The sequence below is a fragment of the Pleurodeles waltl genome, chromosome 4_2 (genome assembly GCF_031143425.1).
Source record: "Pleurodeles waltl isolate 20211129_DDA chromosome 4_2, aPleWal1.hap1.20221129, whole genome shotgun sequence".
NCBI lineage: Eukaryota > Metazoa > Chordata > Amphibia > Caudata > Salamandridae > Pleurodeles > Pleurodeles waltl.
The window spans coordinates 734739278-734764710 of NC_090443.1; the positions used below are offsets into that span (position 1 = coordinate 734739278).

General features: G+C 49.9%; 1 protein-coding gene across 1 annotated transcript in view; it reads left to right on the forward strand.

Moving 5' to 3' along the window:
• LOC138293939 (bromodomain-containing protein 4-like) overlaps positions 1-25433 on the forward strand; it is a 212553-nt gene that overhangs the window by 40511 nt on the left and 146609 nt on the right. The window contains exon 6 of the mRNA XM_069233214.1: positions 23327-23507. Within this exon, the coding sequence (XP_069089315.1) occupies positions 23327-23507 (181 nt within the window). The remainder of the gene's footprint in view (positions 1-23326; positions 23508-25433) is intronic.

Consider the following 25433-nt stretch of genomic DNA (forward strand, 5'->3'; position numbering starts at 1 on the left):
AAAGAAGGTGTGCCAGATCATCGTGGCCTGCTGTATGCTTCACAACTTAGCTTTGCGACGACAGGTGCCTTTTCTGCAGGAGGATGGTCCAGATGGCAGCAGTGTTGCAGCTGTGGAGCCTGTGGACAGTGAAGACGAGGAAGCAGAAGAAGAGGACATCGACAAAAGGGCCTCTGTGATCCTGCAATACTTCCAGTGAGACACAGGTAAGAATACAAACCTGCCTACTACATGTACTTTAACACTACTACCTCTCTACTGTCTGTCGTTTTCACCCAGTGTAAGGTCACTGAGTTGTCACTTTCCCTTTTACGATTTCACAGATGTGGGTCCCACTGTGTGACATCTGCTGTTTTTCCTCATGGACTAGAGCTGTGTGACATAGGTATGTTGACATTACATTTGAAAGAGCATTTTGATACTGTAATTGCTAATACACTATTTCGAAATCATACTGACTCCAGATTGTTTTGTGCTTCAAGGGTATTTATTGAAATGCTCGATATTGGAGGGGGTTGTAAAATGGTGAGGGGTGATGGTGGAGGAATGGCCATGGCAGAGTCCAGTCTATTAGTCTCACAGTGCATTGCCCAAATGAGCATAGGAAGTGGAGCTGGGGAAGTTTGAGGATGGACAGGGTGACAAAGTGGGACAGAAGGATGACATTCAGGGTGGTCTCATTTCTTGGCGGGGGTCTTGGCATCGTTCTCTGTCTTTGTCCTGGATGTCAGGGACCGTTTGCGGGGTGGTTCTCCCTCTGCAGGGGGTGGGGTGCTGGTGTGGTGGTCCGGTGGCGGGGCGTCCTGTCCACTAGCGCCGGCGGAGGTGAAGGGCAGTTCATCATCCAGGCTAGTGTCAGGGGCCCCTTGTTGTGCCATACTGTCCCTCCTGGTGTTGAGTACTTCCTTCAGCACCCCTACGATGGTGCCCAGGGTGGAATTGATGGATTTGAGTTCCTCCCTGAAGCCCAAATACTGTTCCTCCTGCAGGCGCTGGGTCTCCTGAAACTTGCCCAGTACCGTTGCCATTGTCTCCTGGGAGTGGTGGTAGGCTCCCATGATGTTGGAGAGGGCCTCGTGGAGAGTGGGTTCCCTTGGTCTGTCCCCCCCGTCGCACAGCAGCCCTCCCAGTTCCCCTGGGCCTCAATCCCTTGAATGGTGTGCCCACTACCACTGCCCCCAGGTCCCTGTTGTTGTTGGGGTGTTGGGTTAGCCTGGGTTCCCTGTAGTGGTGGACACACTGCTGATTGACGTGTCCTGGGTACAGAGGTAGGGGCCCAATGGGTAGGTGCTGTGCTGGTGTTTCCAGAGGGGGGAAGCTCTGTGGTGGCCTGTAACTGTGTGAGGGAACCGACTGTCCCGAGGTCCCCGATGGGCAGGGCAGGTCATCTAGATCCAGTTGGACAGAGCTGCTGTCATCACTGTGGGCCTCTTCTGTTGGTGGTGTGGACATGTATGGACCCTCCTGTCCGGTGACGTTGGGTAGGGGTCCTGCATGGGTATAAAAGGATGCTTATTACATCTGTGTGTGCTATGGTGTGCAATAGGTGGGTGACCGTGTACCCCAGTGCTTGCATTCCTGTGTGGGACCTTGTGTGATGGTGGTTTAGGGTGGTGTATGGGTATGTGCAGTGGCCATGCATTGGTGATGGGTGTCCATGCTTTGTTGTTGCATGCATGGCTTGGTGTTGGGATGTGTGGTTTGTGATATTGGGACATTTGTGAGGAGTTGGAGTGATGGGGGTGAGGGCGAGTGTGGGGGTATGTGATAGCATGCAGGTAGGGTGGGGGATGTAATAGTTAAGATTTGACTTACCAGAGTCCATTCCTCCATCTATTCCTGCGAGGCCCACAGGAGGCAGAATCGCCAAGACTTGCTCCTCCCATGTTGTTAGTTGTGGGGGAGGAGGTGGGGGTCCGCCGCCAGTCCGCTGAACCGCAAGGTGGTGTCTTGAGACCACGGAACGCACCTTCCCCTGTAGGTCGTTCCACCACTTCCTGATGTCATCCCTATTTCTTGGGTGCTGTCCCACTGCGTTGACCGTGTCCACTATTCTTCGCCATAGCTCCATCTTCCTAGCTATGGAGGTGTGCCTCACCTGTGCTACGAATAGCTGTGGCTCTACCGGGACGATTTCCTCCACCATGACCCGGAGCTCCTCCTCAGAGAACGTGGGGTGTCTTTGCCGTGCCATGGGGTGGTGTGGGTGATGTGTGGGGTGGTGTGTGTGTAGTGATAAGTGGGGTGATATTTAGTTGTGTGAGGTGCGTGGACGTTCTGTGGGTGATGGTATTGTGTGCCTGTGGATGCTTGGTAGTTGTTTGTGGTGTCTCTCTCTGGCCTTCTCTCGGTGATTCTGGTCGTAGGGGTTTGTGGGTGTGCGTTTTATATTGTATTGGGTGTGTGGGAGTGGTGTGTGTATGGGTATCAGGTGTGTGTATTTCAAATTGACCAATGTGGCTGTGTTTTGTAAAATTGTGTGTATTTTGAGCACGGCGGTGTGTACCGCCAATGGATACCGCGGTTAAAAGACCGCCGCGTGGATTCGTGTGTTGTGATAGTGTGGACGTATTTCTGTTGGCGTGACGGTTGAGGTTTTGTTTTCGCCAGTTTATCACTGACCTTTGGTGTGGCGGACTTGTGTGGGTGTCTGAATTTTGGCGGATTCCGAGCTGTGGGTCATAATAGCTGTGGCGGATTTCTGCAGCCGCGGTGGTGTGTTGGCGGTCTTCTGCACGGCGGTAAGCGGCTTTTACCGCCAATGTTGTAATGAGGGCCTAAGTGACTTATAACTTACCTGGTGCAGTGCACTTTCCTAAACTTTTTCTCTTTCAATGTCTTCTGTAAAAACTACCTATGAGAATCTAAACTTTAAAACTTTGAGGGGTTTCTGTATTGAAAGAAGTTTAGGGATTGGGAAGAACCCCAATATGGAGTTCCTCTTAAAGCTTCTCCTGAAAGATGACCAGGGACTTAGCACTGGACTTACACCACCGGTCGCTGCTGCAGAGAGGTGCCTGCTGAAGTAGGGAAGTGACACCTTCACTTCAAGGGAGATTCCTTCGGTCCTTCTGGTGCAGGCTGAAGACAGGCAGTCCTCGGAGGATACGTGACCTGGTAACAGTTGCAGGTACTGAAGATAGAATGTTGCAGAAGCTGTCTTTGCTTCTTTGATGCAGTTTGGAGGAGCTCTGTGCACCACCCCTGGGGTGGTGATGGACCTGACATTGGTCACTCCCCTTTCCTTTTTCCAGTTTCGAGCCAGAGCAGGGACTTGGGGGGGAGGGGGTTGCTGAACCAATGTAGGCTGATTTATGCAAGGATCTTAAAGCTCCAGCCCCCAGCACTCCTTCATGCAACACACAGTGCCCTCAGTGGTTCTCCAGTGGCATGGAGCCTTTTTTTGTAGTGCAGAGTGGGCCTCTCCTGCGACTGTCCCAGTCCTGTGGGACTCCTGTGGGTGCTGACTGGGCTTCTGTGGGCTCTGTGTGTTGCTGAAGACCCCCTCTCCTCCTCCCGGGTAAAGTCCACCTGGTCCTTCCTGGTGCCCGGCAGCTCTACTTACCGCTAACCACGAGTTTTACGTGTGCCAGGGCTTGTTAGCAGAACCCGACAACGCAAATCAGACTGCAATCCTCCTTCCGGCTTGGGACATCACCTGCACCCTCCAGGAACCCGACTTCGCCTTCTTGGGTGCAGTGCTGACTCTTCTTATTCACCGGATGTTCATCTTTTGCACCTTCATCCTGGTGGGTAGGGGCTCCTTGTAGGAAAGTACCATCTTGCCTGGCATGTTACCCCCATTTTCACTGTATGTATGTTTGTTTTTGCCTATGTGTCACTGGGATCCTGCTAGCCAGGACCCCAGTGCTCATAAATTATGCCCTGTATGTGTTCCCTGTGTGGTGCCTAACTGTATCACTGAGGCTTTGCTAACCAGAACCTCAGTGTTTATGCTCTCTCTGCTTTTAAAATTGTCACTGCAGGCTAGTAACTAATTTTACCAATTCTCATTGGCACACTGGAACGCCCTTATAATTCCCTTGCATATGGTACTTAGGTACCCAGGTGTGAGAAAGTAGCCTCTGTCTAGCCTTGTTACCCCCACTTTTGGCCTGTTTGTGAGTATATGTCAGGGTGTTTTTACTGTTTCACTGGGATCCTGCTAGCCAGGGCCCAGTGCTCATAGTGAAAACCCTATGTTGTCAATATGTTTGTGTCACTGGAACCCTGCTAGCCAGGACCACAGTGCTCAAACGTTTGTGGCCTATATGTGTTCCCTGTGTGATGCCTAACTGTCTCACTGAGGCTCTGCTAACCAGAACGTCAGTGGTTATGCTCTCTCTGCTTTCCAAATTTGTCAATAACAGGCTAGTGACTAAATTTACCAATTCACTTTGGCATACTGGTTCGCCCATATAATTCCCTAGCATATGGTACTGAGGTACCCAGGGTATTGGGGTTCCAGGAGATCCCTATGGGCTGCAGCATTTCTTTTGCCACCCATAGCGAGCTCTGACAATTCCTCCACAGGCCTGCCAGTGCAGCCTGAATGAAATAACGTCCATGTTATTTCACAGCCATTTACCACTGCACGTAAGTAACTTATAAGTCACCTATATGTCTAACCTTCACCTGGTGAAGGTTGGGTGCAAAGTTACTTTGTGTGTGGGCCCCCTGGCACTAGCCAATGTGCCCCCACATCGTTCAGGGCAAATTCCCCGGACTTTGTGAGTGCGGGGACACCATTACACGCGTGCACTATACATAGGTCACTACCTATGTATAGCGTCACAATGGTAACTCCGAACATGGTCATGTAACATGTCTAAGATCATGGAATTGTCACCCCAATGCCGTTCTGGCATCCCCCGGGTCTCTAGCACAGAACCCGGGTACTGCCAAACTGCCTTTCCAGGGTCTCCACTGCAGCTGCTGCCAACCCCGCAGACAGGTTTGTGCCCTCCTGGGGTCCAGGCAGCCCTGGCCCAGGAAGGCAGAACAAAGGGCTTCCTCTGAGAGAGGGTGTAACACCCTCTCCCTTTGGGAATAGGTGTGAAGGCTGGGGAGGAGTAGCCTCCCCCAGCCTCTGGAAATGCTTTGATGGGCACAGATGGTGCCCATCTCTGCATAAGCCAGTCTACACCGGTTCAGGGATCCCCCAGCCCTTCTCTGGCGCGAAACTGGACAAAGGAAAGGGGAGTGACCACTTCCCTGACCTGCACCTCCCATGGGAGGTGCCCAGAGCTCCTCCAGTGTGTCCCAGACCTCTGCCATCTTGGAAACAGAGGTGTCTGTGGCACACTGGACTACTCTGAGTGGCCAGTGCCAGCAGGTGACGTCAGAGGCTCCTTCTGATAGGCTCTTACCTCTCTTGGTAGCCAATCCTCCTTCCTAGGTAGCCAAACCTCCTTTTCTGGCTATTTAGGGTCTCTGCTTTGGGGAATTCTTCGGATAACGAATGCAAGAGCTCATCAGAGTTCCTCTGCATCTCCCTCTTCACCTTCTGCCAAAGGATTGACCGCTGACTGCTCAGGACGCCTGCAAAACCGCAACAAAGTAGCAAGACGACTACTAGCAACCTTGTATCGCTTCATCCTGCCGGCTTTCTCGACTGTTTCCAGGTGGTGCATGCTCTGGGGGTAGCCTGCCTCCTCTCTGCACCAGGAGCTCTGAAGAAATCTCCTGTGGGTCGACGGAATCTTCCCCCTGCAACCGCAGGCACCAAAAGACTGCATCACTGGTCCTCTGGGTCCCCTCTCAGCACGACGAGCGTGGTCCCTGGAACTCAGCAACTCTGTCCAAGTGACTCCCACAGTCCAGTGACTTTTCAGTCCAAGTTTGGTGGAGGTAAGTCCTTTCCTCCCCACGCTAGTCTGCATTGCTGGGTACCGCGTGATTTGCAGCTGCTCCGGCTCCTGTGCACTCTTCCAGGATTTCCTTTGTGCACAGCCAAGCCTGGGTCCCCGACACTCTAACTTGCAGTGCACAACCTTCTGAGTTGTCCTCCGGCGTCATGAGAATCCCTTTCACTCTTCTTCCAAGTGCCTGTTCAGGTACTTCTGCTGGTTCTGCCTGCTTCTGTGAGGGCTCCCTGACTTGCTGGGTGCCCCCTCTGTCTCCTCCTCCAAGTGGCGACATCCTGGTCTCTCCTGGGCCACAGCAGCACCCAAAAACCTCTACTGCGACCCTTGCAGCTAGCAAGGCTTGTTTGCGGTCTTTTTGCGACGTGGGACATCCATCCCCCAAAGGGGAAGTTTCTAGTCCTCTTCGTTCTTATAGAACTCCAAGCTTCTTCCAACATGTGGCAGCTTCCTTGCACCCTCAGCTGGCATTTCCTGGGCTCCTACCCACTCTCGACACTGTCGCGACTATTGGACTTGGTCCCCTTGTCTTACAGGTACTCAGGTCTGGAAATCCATTGTCGTTGCATTGCTGGTGTTTGTTCTTCCTGCAGAATCCCCCTATCACGACTTCTGTGCTCTCTGGGGGTAGTAGGTGCACTTTACACCTACCTTTCAGGGTCTTGGGGGTGGGCTATTTTTCTAACCCTCACTGTTTTCTTACAGTCCCAGCAACCCTCTACAAGCTCACATAGGTTTGGGGTCCATTCGTGGTTCGCATTCCACTTTTGGAGTATATGGTTTGTGTTGCCCCTATACCTATGTGCTCCTATTCCAATCTACTGTAACTTTACAGTGCTTGCATTACTTTTCTTGTTATTACCTGCATAATTTTGGTTTGTGTACATATATCTTGTGTATATATCTTATCCTCATACTGAGGGTACTCACTGAGATACTTTTGGCATATTGTCATAAAAATAAAGTACCTTTATTTTTAGTACTTCTGTGTATTGTGTTTTCTTATGATATTGTGCATATGACACCAGTGGTATAGTAGGAGCTCTACATGTCTCCTAGTTCAGCCTAAGCTGCTTTGCCATAGCTACCTTCTATCAGCCTAAGCTGCTAGAAACACCTATTCTACACTAATAAGGGATAACTGGACCTGGCACAAGGTGTAAGTACCTCTGGTACCCACTACAAGCCAGGCCAGCCTCCTACACCAGGGTATTGGGGTTCCGGGAGATCCCTATGGGCTGCAGCATTTCTTTTGCCACCCATAGGGAGCTCAGACAATTCTTACACAGGGCTGCCACTGCAGCCTGAGTGAAATAACATCCACGTTATTTCACAGCCATTTTATACTGCACATAAGTAATTTATAAGTCACCTATATGTCTAACCCTCAGTTGGCGAAGGTTAGGTGGCAAGTTACTTAGTGTGTGGGCACCCTGGCACTAGCCAAGGTGCCCCCACATTGTTCAGGGCAAATTCCCCTGACTTTTCCTAGCCCTTTTTGTTGTTGTAGAATCTTCGGCTCCTTCCACCCGGAGGCAGCCCTTTTGCACCTTCATCCGGGGTTTAGTGGGCTCCTGCGTGACTCTTGGACTTGGTCCCCTTCCTTTACAGGTCCTCAGGTCCAGGAATCGGTCTTCAGTGTTTTGCTGGTGCTTGTGGTTCTTGCAGAATCCCCTATCACAACTATTCTGTCTTTCTGGGGTAGTAGGGTAACTTTCCTCCTACTTTTCAGGGTCTTGAGGTGGGATATTTTGGACACCCTTACTGTTTACTTACAGTCCCAGCGACCCTCTACAACTTCCCATAGGCCTGGGGTCCATTTGTGATTCGCATTCCACTTTTGGAATGTATGGTTGGTGTTGCCCCAAGGCCTGTGTCTACCTATTGCATCCTATTGTGAGTCTACATTGTTTGCACTACTTTTCTTACTGTTTCTTACCTGTTTTGGGTTTGTGTACATATAATTTGTGTGTATTACTTACCTCCTAAGTGAGGGTATCGTCTGAGATACTTGTGGCATATCGTCACTAAAATAAAGTACCTTTATTTTTAGTAACTCTGAGTATTGTGTTTTCTTATGATATTGTGCTATATGATATAAGTGGTGTAGTAGGAGCTTTGCATGTCTCCTAGTTCAGCCTAAGCTGCTTTGCTAATAAGGGATAACTGGACCTGGGTGTAAGTACCACAAGGTACCCACTATAAGCCAGGCCAGCCTCCTACAGCTACCTTCCTACAATTGATGAAAGAGCATCTGTTGAGTAAATGTGTACAGGAGATGTTTTCATCAGTAACTAGTAGACCAAGTCTACTTTCTCCTCAAGAGTTGGGGAAGAATGCAGACCACTGGGTCAAGACAAGGGTGACCAAAGCTTCCACTGGAGACCACAAAAGGAGGCCAAAAGCCCCCCCCCCAAAGAGAAAGAGGATAACCAGAACAAAGATAAAACCTAAGAGTCTTAAAAAGGTACTGTAGGAAGTTGGCTCTGTATGTACTATTTCAAAGGAAAAATAGTGTGCACAGAGGTCAAGGGCTCCCCTTAGAGGTAAGATAGTGGCAAAAAGAGATAATTCTAATGCTCTATTTTGTGGTAGTGTGGTCGAGCAGTAGGCTTATCAGAGGGTAGTGTTAAGCATTTGTTGTACACACACAGGCAATAAATGAGGAACACACACTCAAAGGCTTACTCCAGGCCAATAGGTTTTTATATAGAAAAATATATTTTCTTAGTTTATTTTAAGAACCACAGGTTCAAGATTTACAAGTAATACTTCAAATGAAAGGTATTTCACTTAGGTACTTTAGGAAGTTTGAATCACAATAGCATGTACAGTTATGTCAAAAATGTCAGTAAGCAATTTTAAAAGTGGACACAGTGCAAAAATCAACAGTTCCTGGGGAGGAAAATAATTGTTAAGTTCACAGGTAAGTAAAACAATTACAGTGTTCAAAGTTGGGTCCAAGGTAGCCCACCGTTGGGGGTTCAAGGCAACCCCAAAGTTACCACACCAGCAGTTCAGGGCCGGCCAGGTGCAGAGGTCAAAGAGGTGCCCAAAACACATAGGCTTCAATAAAGAACAGGGGTGCCCCGGTTCCAGTCTGCCAGCAGGTAAGTACCCACGTCCTCGGAGGGCAGACCAGGGGGGTTTTGTAGGGCACCGGGGGGGGACACAAGCAGGCACAGAAAGTACACCCTCAGCGGCACAGGGGCAGGCTGGTGCAGAGTGCAAACAGGCATCAGGTTTTGTATTGAAAGCAATGGGGAGACTCGGGGGTCTCTTCAACGATGCAGGTAGGCTCAGTGGGGGCTCCTCGGGGTAGCCACCACCTGGGCTGGGCAGAGGGTCGCCTGGGGGTCGCTCCTGCACTGGAGTTCGGTTCCTTCAGATCCTGGGGGTTGCGGGTGCAGTGTTGGTTCCAGGCGTCTGTCCCTTGTTACAGGCAGTCGCGGTCAGGGGGAGCCTCTGGATTTCCTCTGCAGGCATCGCTGTGGGGGCTCAGGGGGGTCGTCTCTGGCTACTCACGGGCTCGCAGTCGCCGGGGAGCCCTCCCTGTAGTGTTGGTTTTCCGCAGGTCAAGCTGGGGGCGTTGCATGCAGCGTATAAAGTCTCACTCTTCTGGCGGGAAACGTGAAGTCTTCAAAGTTGTTTCTTTGTCGCAAGAAAGTTGCAGGTTGTTGAACAGGGCCGCTGTTCACAGGAGTTTCTTGGTCCTTGGTTGCAGGGCAGTCCTCTGAGGCTTCAGAGGTCGCTGGTCCCTGTTCGATGCGTCGCTGTTGCAGTTTTCTTCGAAGTTGGGAGACAGGCCGGTAGGGCTGGGGCCAAAGCAGTTGTCGTCTCCGTCTTCACTGCAGGACTTCAGGTCAGCAGTCCTTCTTGTTAAGGTTGCAGGAATCTAGTTTCTTAGGTTCTGGGGGCCCCTAAAAACTGAATTTAGGGGTGTGTTTACGTCTGGGAGGGCAGTAGCCAATGGCTACTGTCCTTGAGGGTGGCTACACCCTCTTTGTGCCTTCTCCCTGTGGGGAGGGGGGCACATCCCTAATCCTATTGGGGGAATCCTCCATCCACAAGATGGAGGATTTCTAAAAGTAAGGGTCACCTCAGCTCAGGACACCTTAGGGGCTGTCCTGACTGGTGGGTGACTCCACCTTGTTTTCCTAATTATCTCCTCCAGCCTTGCCGCCAAAAGTGGGGGCAGTGGCCGGAGGGGTGGGCATCTCCACTAGCTGGGATGCCCTGTGGTGCTGTAACAAAGGGGGTGAGCCTTTGAGGCTCACCGCCAGGTGTTACAGTTCCTGCAGGGGGAGGTGAGAAGCACCTCCACCCAGTACAGGCTTTGTTCCTGGCCACAGAGTGACAAAGGCACTCTCCCCATGTGGCCAGCAACATGTCTGGTGTGTGGCAGGTTGGCAAAAACTAGTCAGCCTACACTGGAAGTAGGGTATGTTTTCAGGGGGCATCTCTAAGATGCCCTCTGGGTGTATTTTACAATAAATTGTACACTGGCATTAGTGTGCATTTATTGTGCTGAGAAGTTTGACACCAAACTTTTCAGTTTTCAGTGTAGCCATTATGGAACTGTGGAGTTTGTGTTTCACAAACTCCCAGACCATATACTCTTATGGCTACCTTGCACTTACAATGTCTAAGGTTTTGCTGAGATGCTGTAGGGGCATAGTGCTCATGCACATATGCCCTCACCTGTGGTATAGTGCACCCTGCCTTAGGGCTGTAATGCCTGCTAGAGGGGTGACTTACCTATGCCACAGGCAGTGTGAGGTTGGCATATCACTCTGAGGGGAGTGCCATGTCGACTTAGTCATTTTCTCCCCACCAGCACACACAAGCTATGAAGCAGTGTGCATGTGCTGAGTGAGGGGTCCCTAGGGTGCATAAGACATTCTGCAGCCCTTGGAGACCTTCCCTGGCATCAGGGCCATTGGTACCAGGGGTACCAGTTGCAAGGGATTTACCTGAGTTCCAGGGTTGTGCCAATTGTGGAGACAAAGGTACCCCAAAAACTTGCACAGGAGAGACTTCTCACAATCTTAAGGGTGTGTACAAAGGACAAAACTGGGATTCCAAAAAGACTTGGGGGAGTTATTACAACTTTGGAGGAGGTGTTAATCCGTCCCAAATGTGACAGATATACCACCAGCCGTATTACGAGTTCCATAGGATATAATGGACTCGTAATACGGCTGGTGGTATATCCGTCACTTTACCGTCACTTTTGGGACGGATTAACACCTCCTCCAAAGTTGTAATAACCCCCTTGGTGTCATGGTCAAGGCTCTTGGACACTGAACTGGAGACCAGATCTGTCCCCACCCACATAAATAATGCCTTTAGTGCACCTGCAGTAAATACAGTGGTAAGTCTGCAGATGGGATTCCAGGTAGGCTCTGATCATGTCAGTGAGCCTACTGAGGCAAGTCTAGTCCCAGAGGATGGGGTGAATGTAGCTGCCCTGGCTGTCGGGCGCAGTAATCTGGAAAGATACAGACAACTGCCACGTATTAATGGAATCAGGGAAGAAGCCCTGAGAGACTCTGGTGCCAGTGTCACCATGGTGACTGAGCAACTGGCACCCTCAGATCAATATTTGACTGGTGAGATATATACAGTCCTCAGTGTTGATAATCAGGCTAAGGTACATCCCATAGCGATGGTATCCTTAGAATGGGGAGGGGTTACTGGCCAGAAGAAGGTAGTGGTAGCTCATCCAATACCTGTACAATGTCTACTAGGTAATGATCTGGCCATGCTGAGTTTGAATGGAAGACCCATGCAGCTATGCTGGGTATACCTGAATGGGTTTGCAACAAAACCAGAGCACAAAGCAAAGCCCAGGGTGAAAACGTAGAGTTGGAGTCTGGAATAATGGCCCAACCTACCAAGAGAAAGGGCAAGAAGATTGGGGTAACACTTTCAAAACAGATACCAGAGCAGCTTCCCTCTCCTCAGGGAGAAAACCTGTCAGCCCTAGAGGTAACTGAGCCCCGGGAGCTTGAGCTTTATGCCGCAGAGCTCTTGGGCCCAGGGGGATCCTCTAGGGAAGATCTATGCCAGGGACAGAGGACATGTCCCATTCTTGAAGGCCTGAGACAGCAAGCTGCCGATCAGGAAAAGGGAGATATCAGTGGTTCCCACAGGACCTGTTGGGAGGAGGAACTCTTATTCACTGTGGCCAGAGACTTCTAGCCTGGTGCCACTAGGAGAGTGGTAATGCTTCAGCAGTTTAGAGAGTTTCTCCTCACTTTGGCCCATGATATCCCCCTGACTGGGCATCCTGGCCAGGCTAAAACATGGAGTAGGATGGGGAACCACTTCTACTGGCCAGGTATGTCCCAGAAGGTGAAGTAGGTTTGTAACTTCTGTGCCGCCTATCAGGCTAGTGACAAGACTGGTGGCCAACCAAAGGCCTCCTAATTCCACTTCCAGTGGTTGGGGTTCTCTATGAAAGGGTAGGGATTGACATTGCCGGTCCCTTTGGCCTTCCAGCTGCATCACAAAATAGATTTATACTGGTTGTAGTGGGTCATGCAACCAGGTATCCTGAAGCAATTCCCTTGAGGGATGCTACGGCCCATGCAGTAGCTAAGACCCTTGTTGGTGTCTTTACCAGAGTGGGCTTTCCAGAGGAGGTGGTGTCAGACAGAGATACAAACTTCATTTCTGATGGATACAACTACCTGTGGATTCCTCACATAATGAATGTTCCCCCATGCGCCAGCATCCAACGGAAATTTTCTTCTAGCTCTGCACGTCGATGAGGACGTCACAATTGCCCGACTCCCACGCGACGCTGTCTGGCGTCATCCAGGCAATAAGAGGTCCTCGCCGGCGTGCTGACGTCAGTTCCCTTTTGTCCGTGCCTTCGAATGACGGTTATTTCTTCGAGGCTCCAGGAAGCAACTGTATCTCTGTGTAGTGATACTTAGTTAATAATGTCTCAGCCACGAAAATCTGGGTTTAAACCCTGCAGGGAGTGTGGTGGCCGTATGTCGGTTACAGATCCAAATAACAATTGCTTGTGATGTCTCACTTCCGATCATGATGTCGAGGAGTGCGGTTCATGTCAACGGATGAACCCCAAAGCACTCAAAGAGTGGGAAGCTAAGTTATTCTTGGCGAAGTCGAAGAAGGAGAAACATCATCATCGAAGATCTTATTCTAAGTCTTCAAAGTCTCATAAGAGGCATCGTCATAACTCCGGGTGCCAGCATGGTTCACGACATCGGTCGAGTATTGTCCGGTCCCGCTCGAAGTCGCCGTTGGCTTGGCGCCGTACGGGTTGGGAAGTTAGCCCGACTTTGACACCTCAACCGTCGACACCTCCTGCTTCTCCGGCGCCATCGGTTTATGAGGTCAAACCTCATCAGAGTCCGGATGTCTCACCGGCGCATTCAGAGGTACCCGAGCCGACACCGGTTCCACCTCAAGCACCGGCGCCGCAGGAGTACCCGGCATTCCCGGTGCCAGGTACGGATCCAGCCGCATTTTTAAATGCGATGTTTAATATCTTCACCCACATGGCCCCGGGCGGTGGATCTGCTGGACCTTCGTGTCCTATGGCATTTGACTTGGGTGTTCTGGCTCCGTGCAGACCGATGCCCTTCATGCCTTTCTGGTCTGTGGGAGGTGCTGGTTCGGCGCCAGTACCGGTGGCGTCACCTAGAAGGCCTGTGACACTGACGACTCAGCTTCAAACGACGTCGGAGAGGGTGGTTCATCAACCCACGACGCCGATGGATCTGGTGTCAGATGGATCCGATGATCGACGCCAACCAAGGTCTTCGGCGTCGATAAACGCCTTGTCGACTCCAATAATTGAGGCCAGACTGCACTCCAGGAGAAAAGCTCTTCGACTGCTTGAAGAGCAGGACTATAGGAGACAGCTTCTGGAAGAGGGTGTGATTGGAGAGCCCCTGGGGGACCTACAGGGCTTGGACTCCGCCAGTGGTCTGGACACTTCCCTGGAATGGGATTTGGCTTCTCCGGGGGAGTACACTGAAGAGGCAGCATCGTTTCACTCAGTGGTGAGGAAGGCAGCGGATTTCCTTGACCTTCCACTTCCCGCTGCTAAAGTTAAGACTAACATCCTCACTGAGGTATTGCACCCTGCTTCAGCTGTGGCGGAACCGCTTCTCCCCTTTAATGAGGCGCTCATGGATCCAATCTTGGAGGTGTGGAAAAAGCCTGTGTCTTCTGCAGCAGTGAGTAGATCTGTAGCAAGAAGATACCGTGTGGCTCCTGGGGACCCAGGATTTCTTTCAAAACACCCGACTCCGGAGAGTTTGGTGGTGTAAGCCTCATGTTCTTCACGTACAGCTCCCGGGTCCTTTCCTAGGGTCCCGTCAGACAAAGAATCCAAGAAAATGGAACATTCCGCGAAGAAAACTTTCTTTTCATGTAGTATGGCCCTGAAGTCGACAAATGCAACCTGTGTCTTGGGCAGGGTCATCTATGCCCTAATGGAGGAGGCCAAGACTGCACAGACTGGGTTGTCACAGAAGGTTCTGAGCCTTTTGGTTGATGCACAGGCGGCGGCAACTCAAGTCATCAAGTCAGGGCTAGTCACATCAGATTCAGTGGCCAGGGCAATGGGCACATCCATAGTGACCAGAAGACAGGCCTGGTTAAGGTCGTCGGGATTCTCTTCCGATGTTCAATCTACCCTCCTAGACTTGCCTTTTGATGGGGACAAACTCTTTGGAACAAAAGCTGACTTTGCCTTGGAACGGTTCAAGGAGAGTAGGGCTACAGCAAGGTCCTTGGGCTTGCAGGCTTCCACCTCTACTCCTTTAAGATCATTTAGGAGGTTCAGGGGGCATGGCTCTTTCTTTCGGGGAGATTCCAGTCAGCAGGACAGCAACCTAATACTGCTCACCCCTATAGATCATACAGTAGGCAGAGTAGAGTTCGTACGAGAGGGGCCACCCAGCAGCACACTGCTGCTTCCTTTTCCTCCGAAGGGGTGCAGCAGGGAAAGCAGCCTTAGTCCTCCATTAATCCCTTCACATGCGTCTCCTGTAGGGGGGAGGTTATTGCGTTTTCTCCATATGTGGGAGTCAATAACATCGGACTCCTGGGTCATCGATGTTGTGGGGAAAGGCTATGCCCTTCCCTTTCGGGAGTTTCCTCCTCCCATCCCTCCCCACCCATCCTTCTGTACAGAAGACCATCTCCTGTTGCTACAACAGGAGGTTCTAGTCCTTTTGTCAAAAGGTGCAGTCGAGTTGGTCCCAGAGCAGGAGAGGGGTCAGGGTTGTTATTCCAGTTATTTCCTGATCCCCAAGAAGGATGGTCATTTGTGCCCAATCCTGGACCTGAGGATTTTGAATTGGTTCCTCAAACAGGAGAAATTCAAAATGCTGACCCTGGCGCAGGTACTTTTGGCGTTGAACGAAGGAGATTGGATGGTGTCTGTCGACTTGCCGGATGCTTACTTTCATACCCCTATATTCAAGTCGCACAGGAAGTATCTCCGGTTTACGGTGGGATCGCAACACTATCAGTTTGCGGTCCGTCCGTTTGGTCTTACTTCAGCACCTCAAGTCTTCACAAAGGTGATGGCGGTGGTTGCAGCAGAACTCAGGAGGAGGGGGATAGCGGTATTCCCTTACCTGGACGATTGGTTGCTCAATGCCAAGTCTCCGGAGGTCGTGCTGCACCATCTGCAGATCACAACCCAGTTGTTGTTCGATCTGGGCTTTTCTGTGAACGTGCCCAAATCTCACCTAGAGCCCTCTCAACGCCTCCTGTTGATAGGGGCAGTACTGGACACAACATTGAGTCAGGCCTTTCTTTCGTCTCAGCGGATTCAGGACATTCAGGTGTTGATTCCAATGTTTCAGAATGGAGCGGTTGTTCCAGTCCTCAAGGTCCTTTGTCTGCTGGGTCTGTTCGCTTCTTGCATTCTGTTGGTCATTCATGCACGCTGGCACATGAGGGCTCTTCAGTGGTGCCTCCGCAGCCAGTGTTTTCAACATAGATGGGATCTCGAGGAGTCGATAAAGATCTCCAGAGACACTGCAGCGGATCTACGATTGTGGGCTGCGAGCGGCAACCTTTCCCAAGGTCGGCCGTTTTCGTTACCTCGTCCAGTGGCCACGGTCATAACGGATGCTTCCACTCTAGGGTGGGGAGCTCATCTGGAGGACCTGGAAATCAAAGGTCATTGGTCTCCAGTGGAACAGATGTTTCACATCAATCCGTTGGAATTGCGGGTGATACATCTGGCTCTCAAAGCCTTCCTCCCTTCCCTTCGCGGTCGGTCTGTCCAGGTCCTGACAGACAACACTACCGCGATGTGGTATATAAACAAACAGGGAGGAGTGGGGTCGTACCTTCTCTGCAGAGAAGCTCTGCGGCTCTGGTGCTGGACACAGGACCATTGGATTTGCTTAGTTGCAAACCATTTGGGCGGGGTTTTGAACATACCTGCGGACAGTCTGTCGGCTCATTTCGATCGATCATGAGTGCCGTCTTCATCCAGACCTGGTCCTTTACATCTTCTGGGTGTGGGGGTATCCACAGATAGACCTCTTTGCCACTCAAGAGAATGGGCACTGCCCGTCGTTCTGCAGCCTCCAGTATCCGGTGCAAGGAGCGCTGGGAGATGCGTTTCAGAGGTCCTGGTCCCGCCAGTTGCTTTACGCATTTCCCCCCATACCCTTGGTCCCTCGGGTAGTGAGGAAGATTCGCCAAGACCGGGCCCAAGTTATCTTGATAGCTCCGGATTGGCCAAGAAGGGTATGGAACTCAGATCTCCTCCAAATTTCTTTGTGCCCCCGCTCCGTCTCCCTTACAGGGCAGACCTCCTCTCGCAGTCGCAGGGGCAGGTTCTACACCCCCACCTCCAGAGCCTGCACCTTCATGCCTGGAGATTGAACGGGACAATCTGAGTTCCTTTTCTCTCCCGCCAGAAGTGGTGGATGTTATTTTATCGGCCAGGCGACACTCCTCCAAATCTATCTATGCTAGCAGGTGGGCTAAATTTGTGACTTGGTGTGGAGAGAAGCAAATTGATCCCTTATGGGCCCACTTATCGGACATTTTGTCATTTGCGCTATCCCTGGAGATGAGGGGCTGTGCAGTCACGACTATTAAGGGATACTTGTCGGCGCTGTCAGCCTTTCTGTGTCTACCTGACCAACCCTCCTTGTTTAAGTCCCCATTAGTTTTGAGATTCATTAAAGGTCTAACTAACAGGTTCCCTCCCACTCAATTTATTATGCCTCAGTGAGACTTAAACTTAGTACTAACATTTCTGATGGGTTCACAGTTTGAACCAATGCATTCATGTCCCTTAAGGTTATTAGTTTTAAAAACAGTTTTTCTAGTTGCTATTACATCTGCTAGGAGGGCAAGTGAGCTCCAGGCACTTAGCGTAAAGCCCCTGTACACTTCCTTTAATGAGGGCAAGGTGGTGTTGAGGACCAAGGCTGCTTTCTTACCGAAGGTTGTTATACCCTTTGATGTACGATAGTCCATTACACTTTCCTCCTTCTATCCTCCGCCTCATCCGTCAAAGGAGGAGGAGAGACTACACCGACCAGATCCGAGAAGAGCATTGAGCTTCTTCTTCGACAGGATGAGAGTTCAGACTGGAAGATCAACTCTTCGTCGGTTATGTGGGGAAGAGGAAAGGCAAGGCAGTTCTCAAGAGAACAATATCCAGGTGGGTCATTCTTTGCATCAAATTGTATTATTCTGTGGCAAAGAAGGAACCTCCTGTTGGGATAAGAGCCCATTCCACTAGGGCTAAGTTGGCTTCTTCAACCTTGGCTAGAGGTGTTCCTGTGGTTGACATCTGTAAGGCCGCAATTTGGGCATCCCTCCACACTTTTGCTAAGCATTATTGTTTCGATTCTGAAGTCAGGAGGGATGGCCATTTTGCACGGTCCGTGCTGCAGGATTTCTAGGTTTGACCATTCAGGCACCCACCTCCGAGTGCGGTACTGCTTTGGGACTCTAGTCATTATGTGAGGAATCCACAAGTAGTTGTATCCATCAGAAGAACAAGTTACTTACCTTTGGTAACGCCTTTTCTGGTGGATACACTAGCTACCTGACTGACTTAGAAGATGAAGAATCTCTCGGGAAAGTTAAGTTTCATCCTCTTTTGGTTGGAGAGTGAAGGGGTCATGTAGGAAAGCCCAACTTTTTGCCTGGTATCTGACGTTATTTGAACTGAAAGTACAATGGGCCCCTGCTTAAAAGGTCCCCAGTGCCAGATCTCTTTCCCAAAACTGCACACTTGTTCTCCACAATTGGCACACTCTAGCACCCTCTGTAAGTTCCTAGTAAATGTACCCCCTGGTACCTAGTGTACTAAGGAAAGTCCCTGAGGTCTGCAGCACCAGTTGTACCACTCCCAAGGATCCCTCACCAAACCCAGTGCTTCCATTGCAGACTGTGTTGGTGCAGGTAAATTTGAAAACACAACCTGTCACATACCCCTGTGTGCCAGTTCCCCCTACCACTGCACGTGCCAGTTGTAAGTCATCCCTAGGGCAGGGTGCATCAGGACAGGTCCCCTGCAATGTTTCTGTTGATTCTTAGAAAGGGTGTAGTCGCCTTAAAGGTAGTCAGCACATTGGCTACCACCTGGCACTGTAACGCCTCTAAATTTAGTATTTAGGTGGCACGCCTGAACCCTAGAACTCCGATCCTGATGACCTAAGAAGAAAAGGACAAAGAAGAGACGCATCTGCAAAAGCGAAGAAGGCGCTATGGACCTGGTATTAACCCTGCCAGCCTCTGCACCAAAAGATGCCTCATCTTGCTGCTGAAACTCCAGAAACCTAGGACAACTGCCTGACTTAATAAAAAATAAAAAGACTCAAGCCTCCTGTGAGCAGCGGACCTGCTCTCCAAACAACTTCAGAGGAAGGAATCTGCAGCGTCTGGAACTGCAAAGACTCAGCGCCTGGAGTCACCACTGCACCTGCCATCACCAACCAAATTGGGAGTGGACTGCCGGTGCCAGGAAGGTCCCCCAGCTGTCCAGTGTCCGAGTCTATCACGGTTTCACCCCTCCTGGACTCCTGGAAGTCGCCTGCAACCTCTGCACTCAGGCCTCCCTCACCTGCAGCTACTACAGTGAGAGAACCCGACACCTAAAGCAACCACTTCACCCGTCACTGCCCTGAGTTGAAGTGTCAACAAAGTCCCCCGGCTACTCTGAGCTAGAGTCCACTCTGGGTTCACCCCTCCTGAACTCCAAAACAACACCTGCAGCCTCAGACCACTGGACCCCCCAACCACAAGTGCTCTAGGACAAGCAAACCCAACGCCAAAGGACACCGCTGCTTCCCTTGCCCCTGGGTCTTGGAGAATTGGACCAAGGGCACACCTACGGCCCAGAGCACCTCATGTTTGTGATCTACCTGTTGGGTGCCCCCGACTGGCTCCCAGCCGGAGCCTGCAGCTTAAATCCACAGAGACCAATCCCAATTAAAATACATTGGGCACCCGACGTGTCCTGCACCTGGCCACCTCAGTGCTGCCTTGAGTGACCTATTGGTGTGGTCCTGACCTCTGCCCAGTACTTACCTTAAGTCTACAAGATTGCTCCAGTGACTAGTCCGTTTAAGCTTGTTTTCTGACTGTTTTCCTCCCATAAGTTCACATTGAAGAACTATAAAATTGCACTGTTGATTTTTGCAACTAAAAAGTATTTGTTTGAAAACATACTTACCTCATAATGAAGTTCTTGGGTTTAAAGTACATCTAAAAAGAAGTGTTATTTTTTTTAATTGGTCTCAGATTTATTATTTGAGTGTGTATCTCATTTATTGCTTTTGGGAGTACAACAAATGCTTTGCACTACCCTCTGATACGACTTAACGCCTCGCCCCCACTGCCACAAAATAGAGCTTTAGTGGTGTCTACTTTTGCCTCTGCAAACCAATTGGTGATCCATTGGACTTTCTGCATGATGTACTTCTTTTCAGTGCACCATATAGAGAACCAGCTTACTACTCCTCCAAACCATCAATCTCTTCCTCAAAAAGGAGAAATTAAAGATACTCACTTTGGCTCAGGTCTTGCCCTAGACCAAGGAGACTGGTTGTTAGCGTTGAACTTGCAGGATGCAAATTTCCATATCCCCATACTGCCCACAGGCGTTACCTGCATTTCAAGCTAGGCTACGAGCACTTTTAGTTCACCGTGCTCCCCTTTGGCCTTACCAGCGCTCCTCAGCTGTTCACCAAGGTGATGGCAGGACACAGGTCAGTGGTTTAAGTCTTCCCCTACCTCAACAACTGGCTGTTGAAGGTGGGCCTGACCCAGGCTGTCGTTGCTTATCTTCAGACTACGGCAGACCTCCTACATTTGTTGGGGTTTACCATAAATGCGCCGAAGTCACACCTGATTTCTTCTTAGATGGTCTCTTTCATTGAAGCTCTTCTGGACACAATGCGGTTTTGGGCTTATCCTCCAGAGTATCAACCCAGGATATTCAGGCTAAGGTACCAATGTTTCAGCCTCGGTCCTGGATTTCAGTGAGACTGACTCTCAGGCTGCTGGACCTTATGGGCTCCTATCCTGATCTCAGTTGGTACTGCAAAGACCTGCAGAGTTGGGTGATGAACCCTGATTGGGTCAAAGGCAGACTCCAGTCCCTTCCCCAGCCAGATCTGACAATAGTGACAGACGTCACATGTTGGATGGGGTGGCCATCTGGGAGAAGTGGAGAGCAGAGTAATCTGGTCTCCGGTGGAATCTGAACTCCACATCAACTTGCTGGAGCTCTGTGTGATCTGGTTACCATTTCTTCCCTCTGTCAAGGGAGGTTAGTGCAGGTGTTTACGGACAGCACCAATGCCATGTAATAAAGCAAAAAGCAGGGTGGGGTCATGGACACTTTGTCAAGAGGCCCAGCGTCTCTGGACATGGCTGGACCAGCAGGGCATAACCATGTTGATTGAACATCTGACAGGTTCTCTGAACACTAGGGTGGACAAACTCGGCCGTTGGTGGATCACAAGTGGCATCTCCATTCGGAGGTGGCATAATTACTCTTTCAGCAATGGGGAAGAGCAGTGGCTAGATCTTTTCACCTCTGAAGAGAATGCGCAATGTCAGCAGTTTTGCGCGTGGTAGTTTTCAAGGCAGCTATCACTCAGACGTTTTTGTCTCAGGTGGAGTTCACACCTTATGTACGTCTTTCCTCCCATACCACTTCTGCCCAGAGTTCTCAAGAAGATCAGGAACAACTGTGCGCTAGTTATCCTTGTGGCTCCTGAATGGGCATGGAGAGTCTGGTATCTCGAGCTTCTGAAAATGAGCATTGATCCTCCGATCAGTCTGCCCCTTCAGGAAGATCTTCTGTTGAAGTAGCAAGGGAAAGGTTCTTCACCCAAACCTGTCAACTCTCTGCCTCCTTGCATGGAAATGAAGCAGCAGCGGTTGATTGCTTTTGACCTTCCTTCTGAAGTCTGTAATGTTATCAGCAGGCGTTTCTCCTCTAAAACGGTATACTTCTGCCAATGGCAAAGATTTGTAAAATATTGTAGTGAAAAGTCTTTCGGCTCTTGTTCTACCTCTCTCTCTATGATATTCTTCTCTTCATTCTTACCCTTGCCCAGCAGGGCTCTGCTGTGGGCACTCTTAAGGGTTATCTTACTGTTCTGCCTGCTGTCCTGTGGCTGGCTGACCAACCCTCTTTATTTAATTCCGCTGCTGTAACTAGGTTTCTCATAGAGCTTGTACATATGTTTCCCCCACGCCCTTTACCATGCCTCAGTGAGATCTTAATTTAGTCCTCACATACCCCGTGTGCTCCCTTCCGCTGCACAATTGTCCCCTCTGGCTGCTTACCATCAAGACAGCCTTTCTAGTGGCAATAACATCTGTCTGGAGGGTGAGTGAGCTGCAGGCTTTATAATGCAAGCCTCCCTATCTTACTGTGTTCCAGGACAAAGTGATGCTTCGCATCCAGGCCGTTTTCCTCTCGAAATTGGTGACCCAATTCCATTCGGGACTGTCGGTCACCCTGCTCACTTTTTGTGCTCCTCCACGTACCACTGAGGAAAAGGAGCGACTCCATCATCTGGACCCAAAAAGCGTTGTTGTTCTATCTTGACTGCACAAAAGTGTTCCGGGTGGACGACCACCTCATTGTGGGCTAAAAAAAAAAGTTGTTCAGTAGAGAAACAAACCATTTCACGCTTGGTCATTCTCTTTATCAAAATCTGCTTTGCCCTGGCTAAAAAGCAGCCTCTTGAGGGCTTAAGAGCTCATTCAACCAGAGGAAAAGTTGCAGCCATAGCGTTAGCTCATGGAGTCCAGTCGTGGACATATGGCAGGCAGCAACATGGGTGTCCTTGCACATGTTTGCCAAAACCTGGACAGTCAGGTCCACAGGGATGGGCATTTCACTGATTCGGTCCTACAGGACTTTCTATTTTAGAAACATTTGTCCACAGCCCACCGCCAGGAGGATGTGTTTTGGGTAGCTATTGAAAGGTAAGGAATCTGCAGCTAGAAGCCTCTATCAGATGAACAAGTTACTTACCTTCAGTCACACATCTGGTAAAAACTATTATCTAGCTGCAGATTCCTTACACCCACCCATGCCTCCCCACATTGCGGACAGATTTTTAGGATTAAGGTTAATCCCTTTCAGGGCCCAAGTTTGGAAACACATTCGTCAGTTCTCTTCATACCTCTGCTCTCCTAGCATTGAAAGTCGTGAAAGTAACTGAGGTCTGCGCACCTGGGTGGCACCTATATAGATGACCGCAATGCCACTTCCAGAGCCAGTGACAGTGCGTGAACTGAACATGCATGGCTGTGCTTTAGGTAGTGTGCATAACCATACAAGATCACTTTCTACACATATCATTGTTGTAGAGAGCCACCAATAAACGCTCACGTGCTAAGTTAAAGTCTGACGCATTCCAATTTGATTATAGCTAAATGGATTTACAGCTCCAAAGGGTTATTTTGATTTATATATAGGCATTTTGTATGCAAAGGTCAATCTGCAAACAGCAAACTGCTTTAGTTTAAATGAACCATACTGTTAAAGTAAATTCCTAACTAGACTTATTTTTCAAATTACAGGACCCTTATCTGGTGGGCAAGAAAAGTGAATGTCACATTTAAAAGGGTCTGTGGCTGGTCACAACCCCGTCTGGTTGCTAAAATTCAATGAGGTAGGGCCGTTGGCGCTGTCAGTATACACTATCTTCATAGTTCCCCATTTTAACTGTTGGTACTGTGTCCATCCCCTGCAGACAGTACTAATGCATCAGCTTTCTTCAATATGTAAAATTAGAAAACTGCCTTGATGAGATGGGTTAATGGTATGAATTAATTATTCACGTGTGTTCTGTACAAAGTGAATATCTCTAGTTAGAATTGCATGTGCTAGTAAGGAATTTTGCTATTTTTACTATTAGTGTTACAAATAATGACAAGCAGAATCTGTGTGTTTACTGTAGGCTGCAGGTTGAGAAAACATCGAAACTCATAACAGCCCAAGTGACAGAGGGAGAAATTCAAAAAATTCCTGAACCTAATAAAGAAGGCTGTCAAGATGTTAAGCAAACTGTTCAGCAATGTGCGGAAACGGACCGTAGCCTGGCCAGAAAAAGAGAGCAAGAACGCCGCAGAAGAGAGGCAGTAAGTAATTACATTTTTATGTTTTAGCTTTATGAAGCTTTAAACAAATTACCTTTGTGTTGATAATATAATACTTGTGCTTTTGCAGCATTTTCTTCAATGCTTTTGTAGGAAGGATAGGCCAGATTTGGTGTCAGGTAAGATCATGTGTTAGCAACAGCCCCTGCTCCCATACTTGCCAACACCTCTCCTCAACTCCCTTCAACTATTGCCAATGGAATACCCCAGGCGCTCACACGCTACCCCTCTCGAACCGTCATTACATTCCACTGACGGCTCATGAGCTTCGCAACATATCGTCCTACTTAAAACACAACAATACGAAAATCTTAAATTAAAACATTGCAATTATTTTTTTTTTTTTTTTTTTTTTTTTTTTTTTTTTTTTACTCAAACATATATTGCACAAAGTAGGAAAGCATAACCAAGGAGATAAAAAACAGAAATAATTAACCCGGACTAGCCATACGTTTACATTGACCAATAAACACATAGGGGGTCATTTTGACCCTGGCGGACGGCGGTGAAGCGGCGGTAAAACCGCCAACAGGCTGGTGGTCTAAAAAATGAGATTTTGACCATGGCGGTTACCGCCATGGCCAACCGCCGCTTCACCGTTCCGCCCGCCAGGGTGGAGACGACCGCCGGGCTGGAGACCTGGGTCTCCAGCCCGGCGGTCGTCACTATACCGTCGGCGGTATCACAACCAGCCTGACCCGGCTTACCGCCATGGATTTCATGTGGTTAGGGACCGCCATGAAATCCATGGCGGTAAGCTCTATCAGTGCCAGGGAATTCCTTCCCTGGCACTGATAGGGGTCACCAACACCCCCCACCCCCACCCTGACTCCCTCCCCTACCCCCCACCTCCCCTGCCACCCCCCAAAGGCGGCAGGACCCCCCTCCCCACCCCAATCCCCAACATTTCTACACACATACACGCACGCAGGCATACACGCACTCATTCACATACACACAACACCCCCGCATTCATGCACGCACTCACACGCCCCCTCAACATACACACACACACCCATGCATGCACACAACACACAACACCCCCCACCCCCCTTCCCTAACGGACGATCACCTTACCTGTTCCGGTGATCCTCCGGGAGGGAACGGGACCCATGGGGGCAGCTCCGCCGACACCGCCACGCCAACAGAACACCGTCACAGCGAATCACAGGACGTGATTCGCTGGGCGGTGTTCTGTTGGCATGGCGGTGGAGGTGGAGCTACCTCCACTTCCCCGCCTGCCGCCAGTATGGCTGTTGGCGGCTCTCCGTCCGTAAAAGGACGGAGCGCTGCCAACGGTCATAATGGCCCGTGCGGAAGACCGCCAGCACTGGCGGTCTTCCGTACGGCGGTCCCTCGGCGGTCTTCGGAAAAGACCGCCGAGGTCGTAATGACCACCATAATCATCGAACTTACTGGCACACACAATAGAGAGGCCAAAATGTGTCTTCCTCTCAATACTCATCTTCCATACACTCTGCAGACACATCACGACTCCTCACACCTCGCTCCCCGCCTACTATCGCTAATTACAACTTCACTTCTGGCAGGATTCGGTTCTTCACCTCCAGGAGGAGACTTTGTGCTGTGCTCTTGGCTCGCTTGTTCAAGAATCCAAAACTCATAAAGACCCCATTACCTTGACCCAATTGGTCCTTCCATCTTCATCACAAACTACCTGATCACCCAATCTAAACGTTAGCAAGTTACTGAAATACCACACCTTCCCATCACTCAACTTGGCCAAGTTTGTGTGTAGTTCTAAAACCTTTAAGGGATCAGTATATTTTTACTAACTTTAGTCTTTATTCTTGTAATTTGAACTTTAAAAAAATCCCCAACATTTTACTTGATTTTGAACACTCCATGTTTCTGATCATAGTATTTCTTGTAAGCTTCATGAGCACT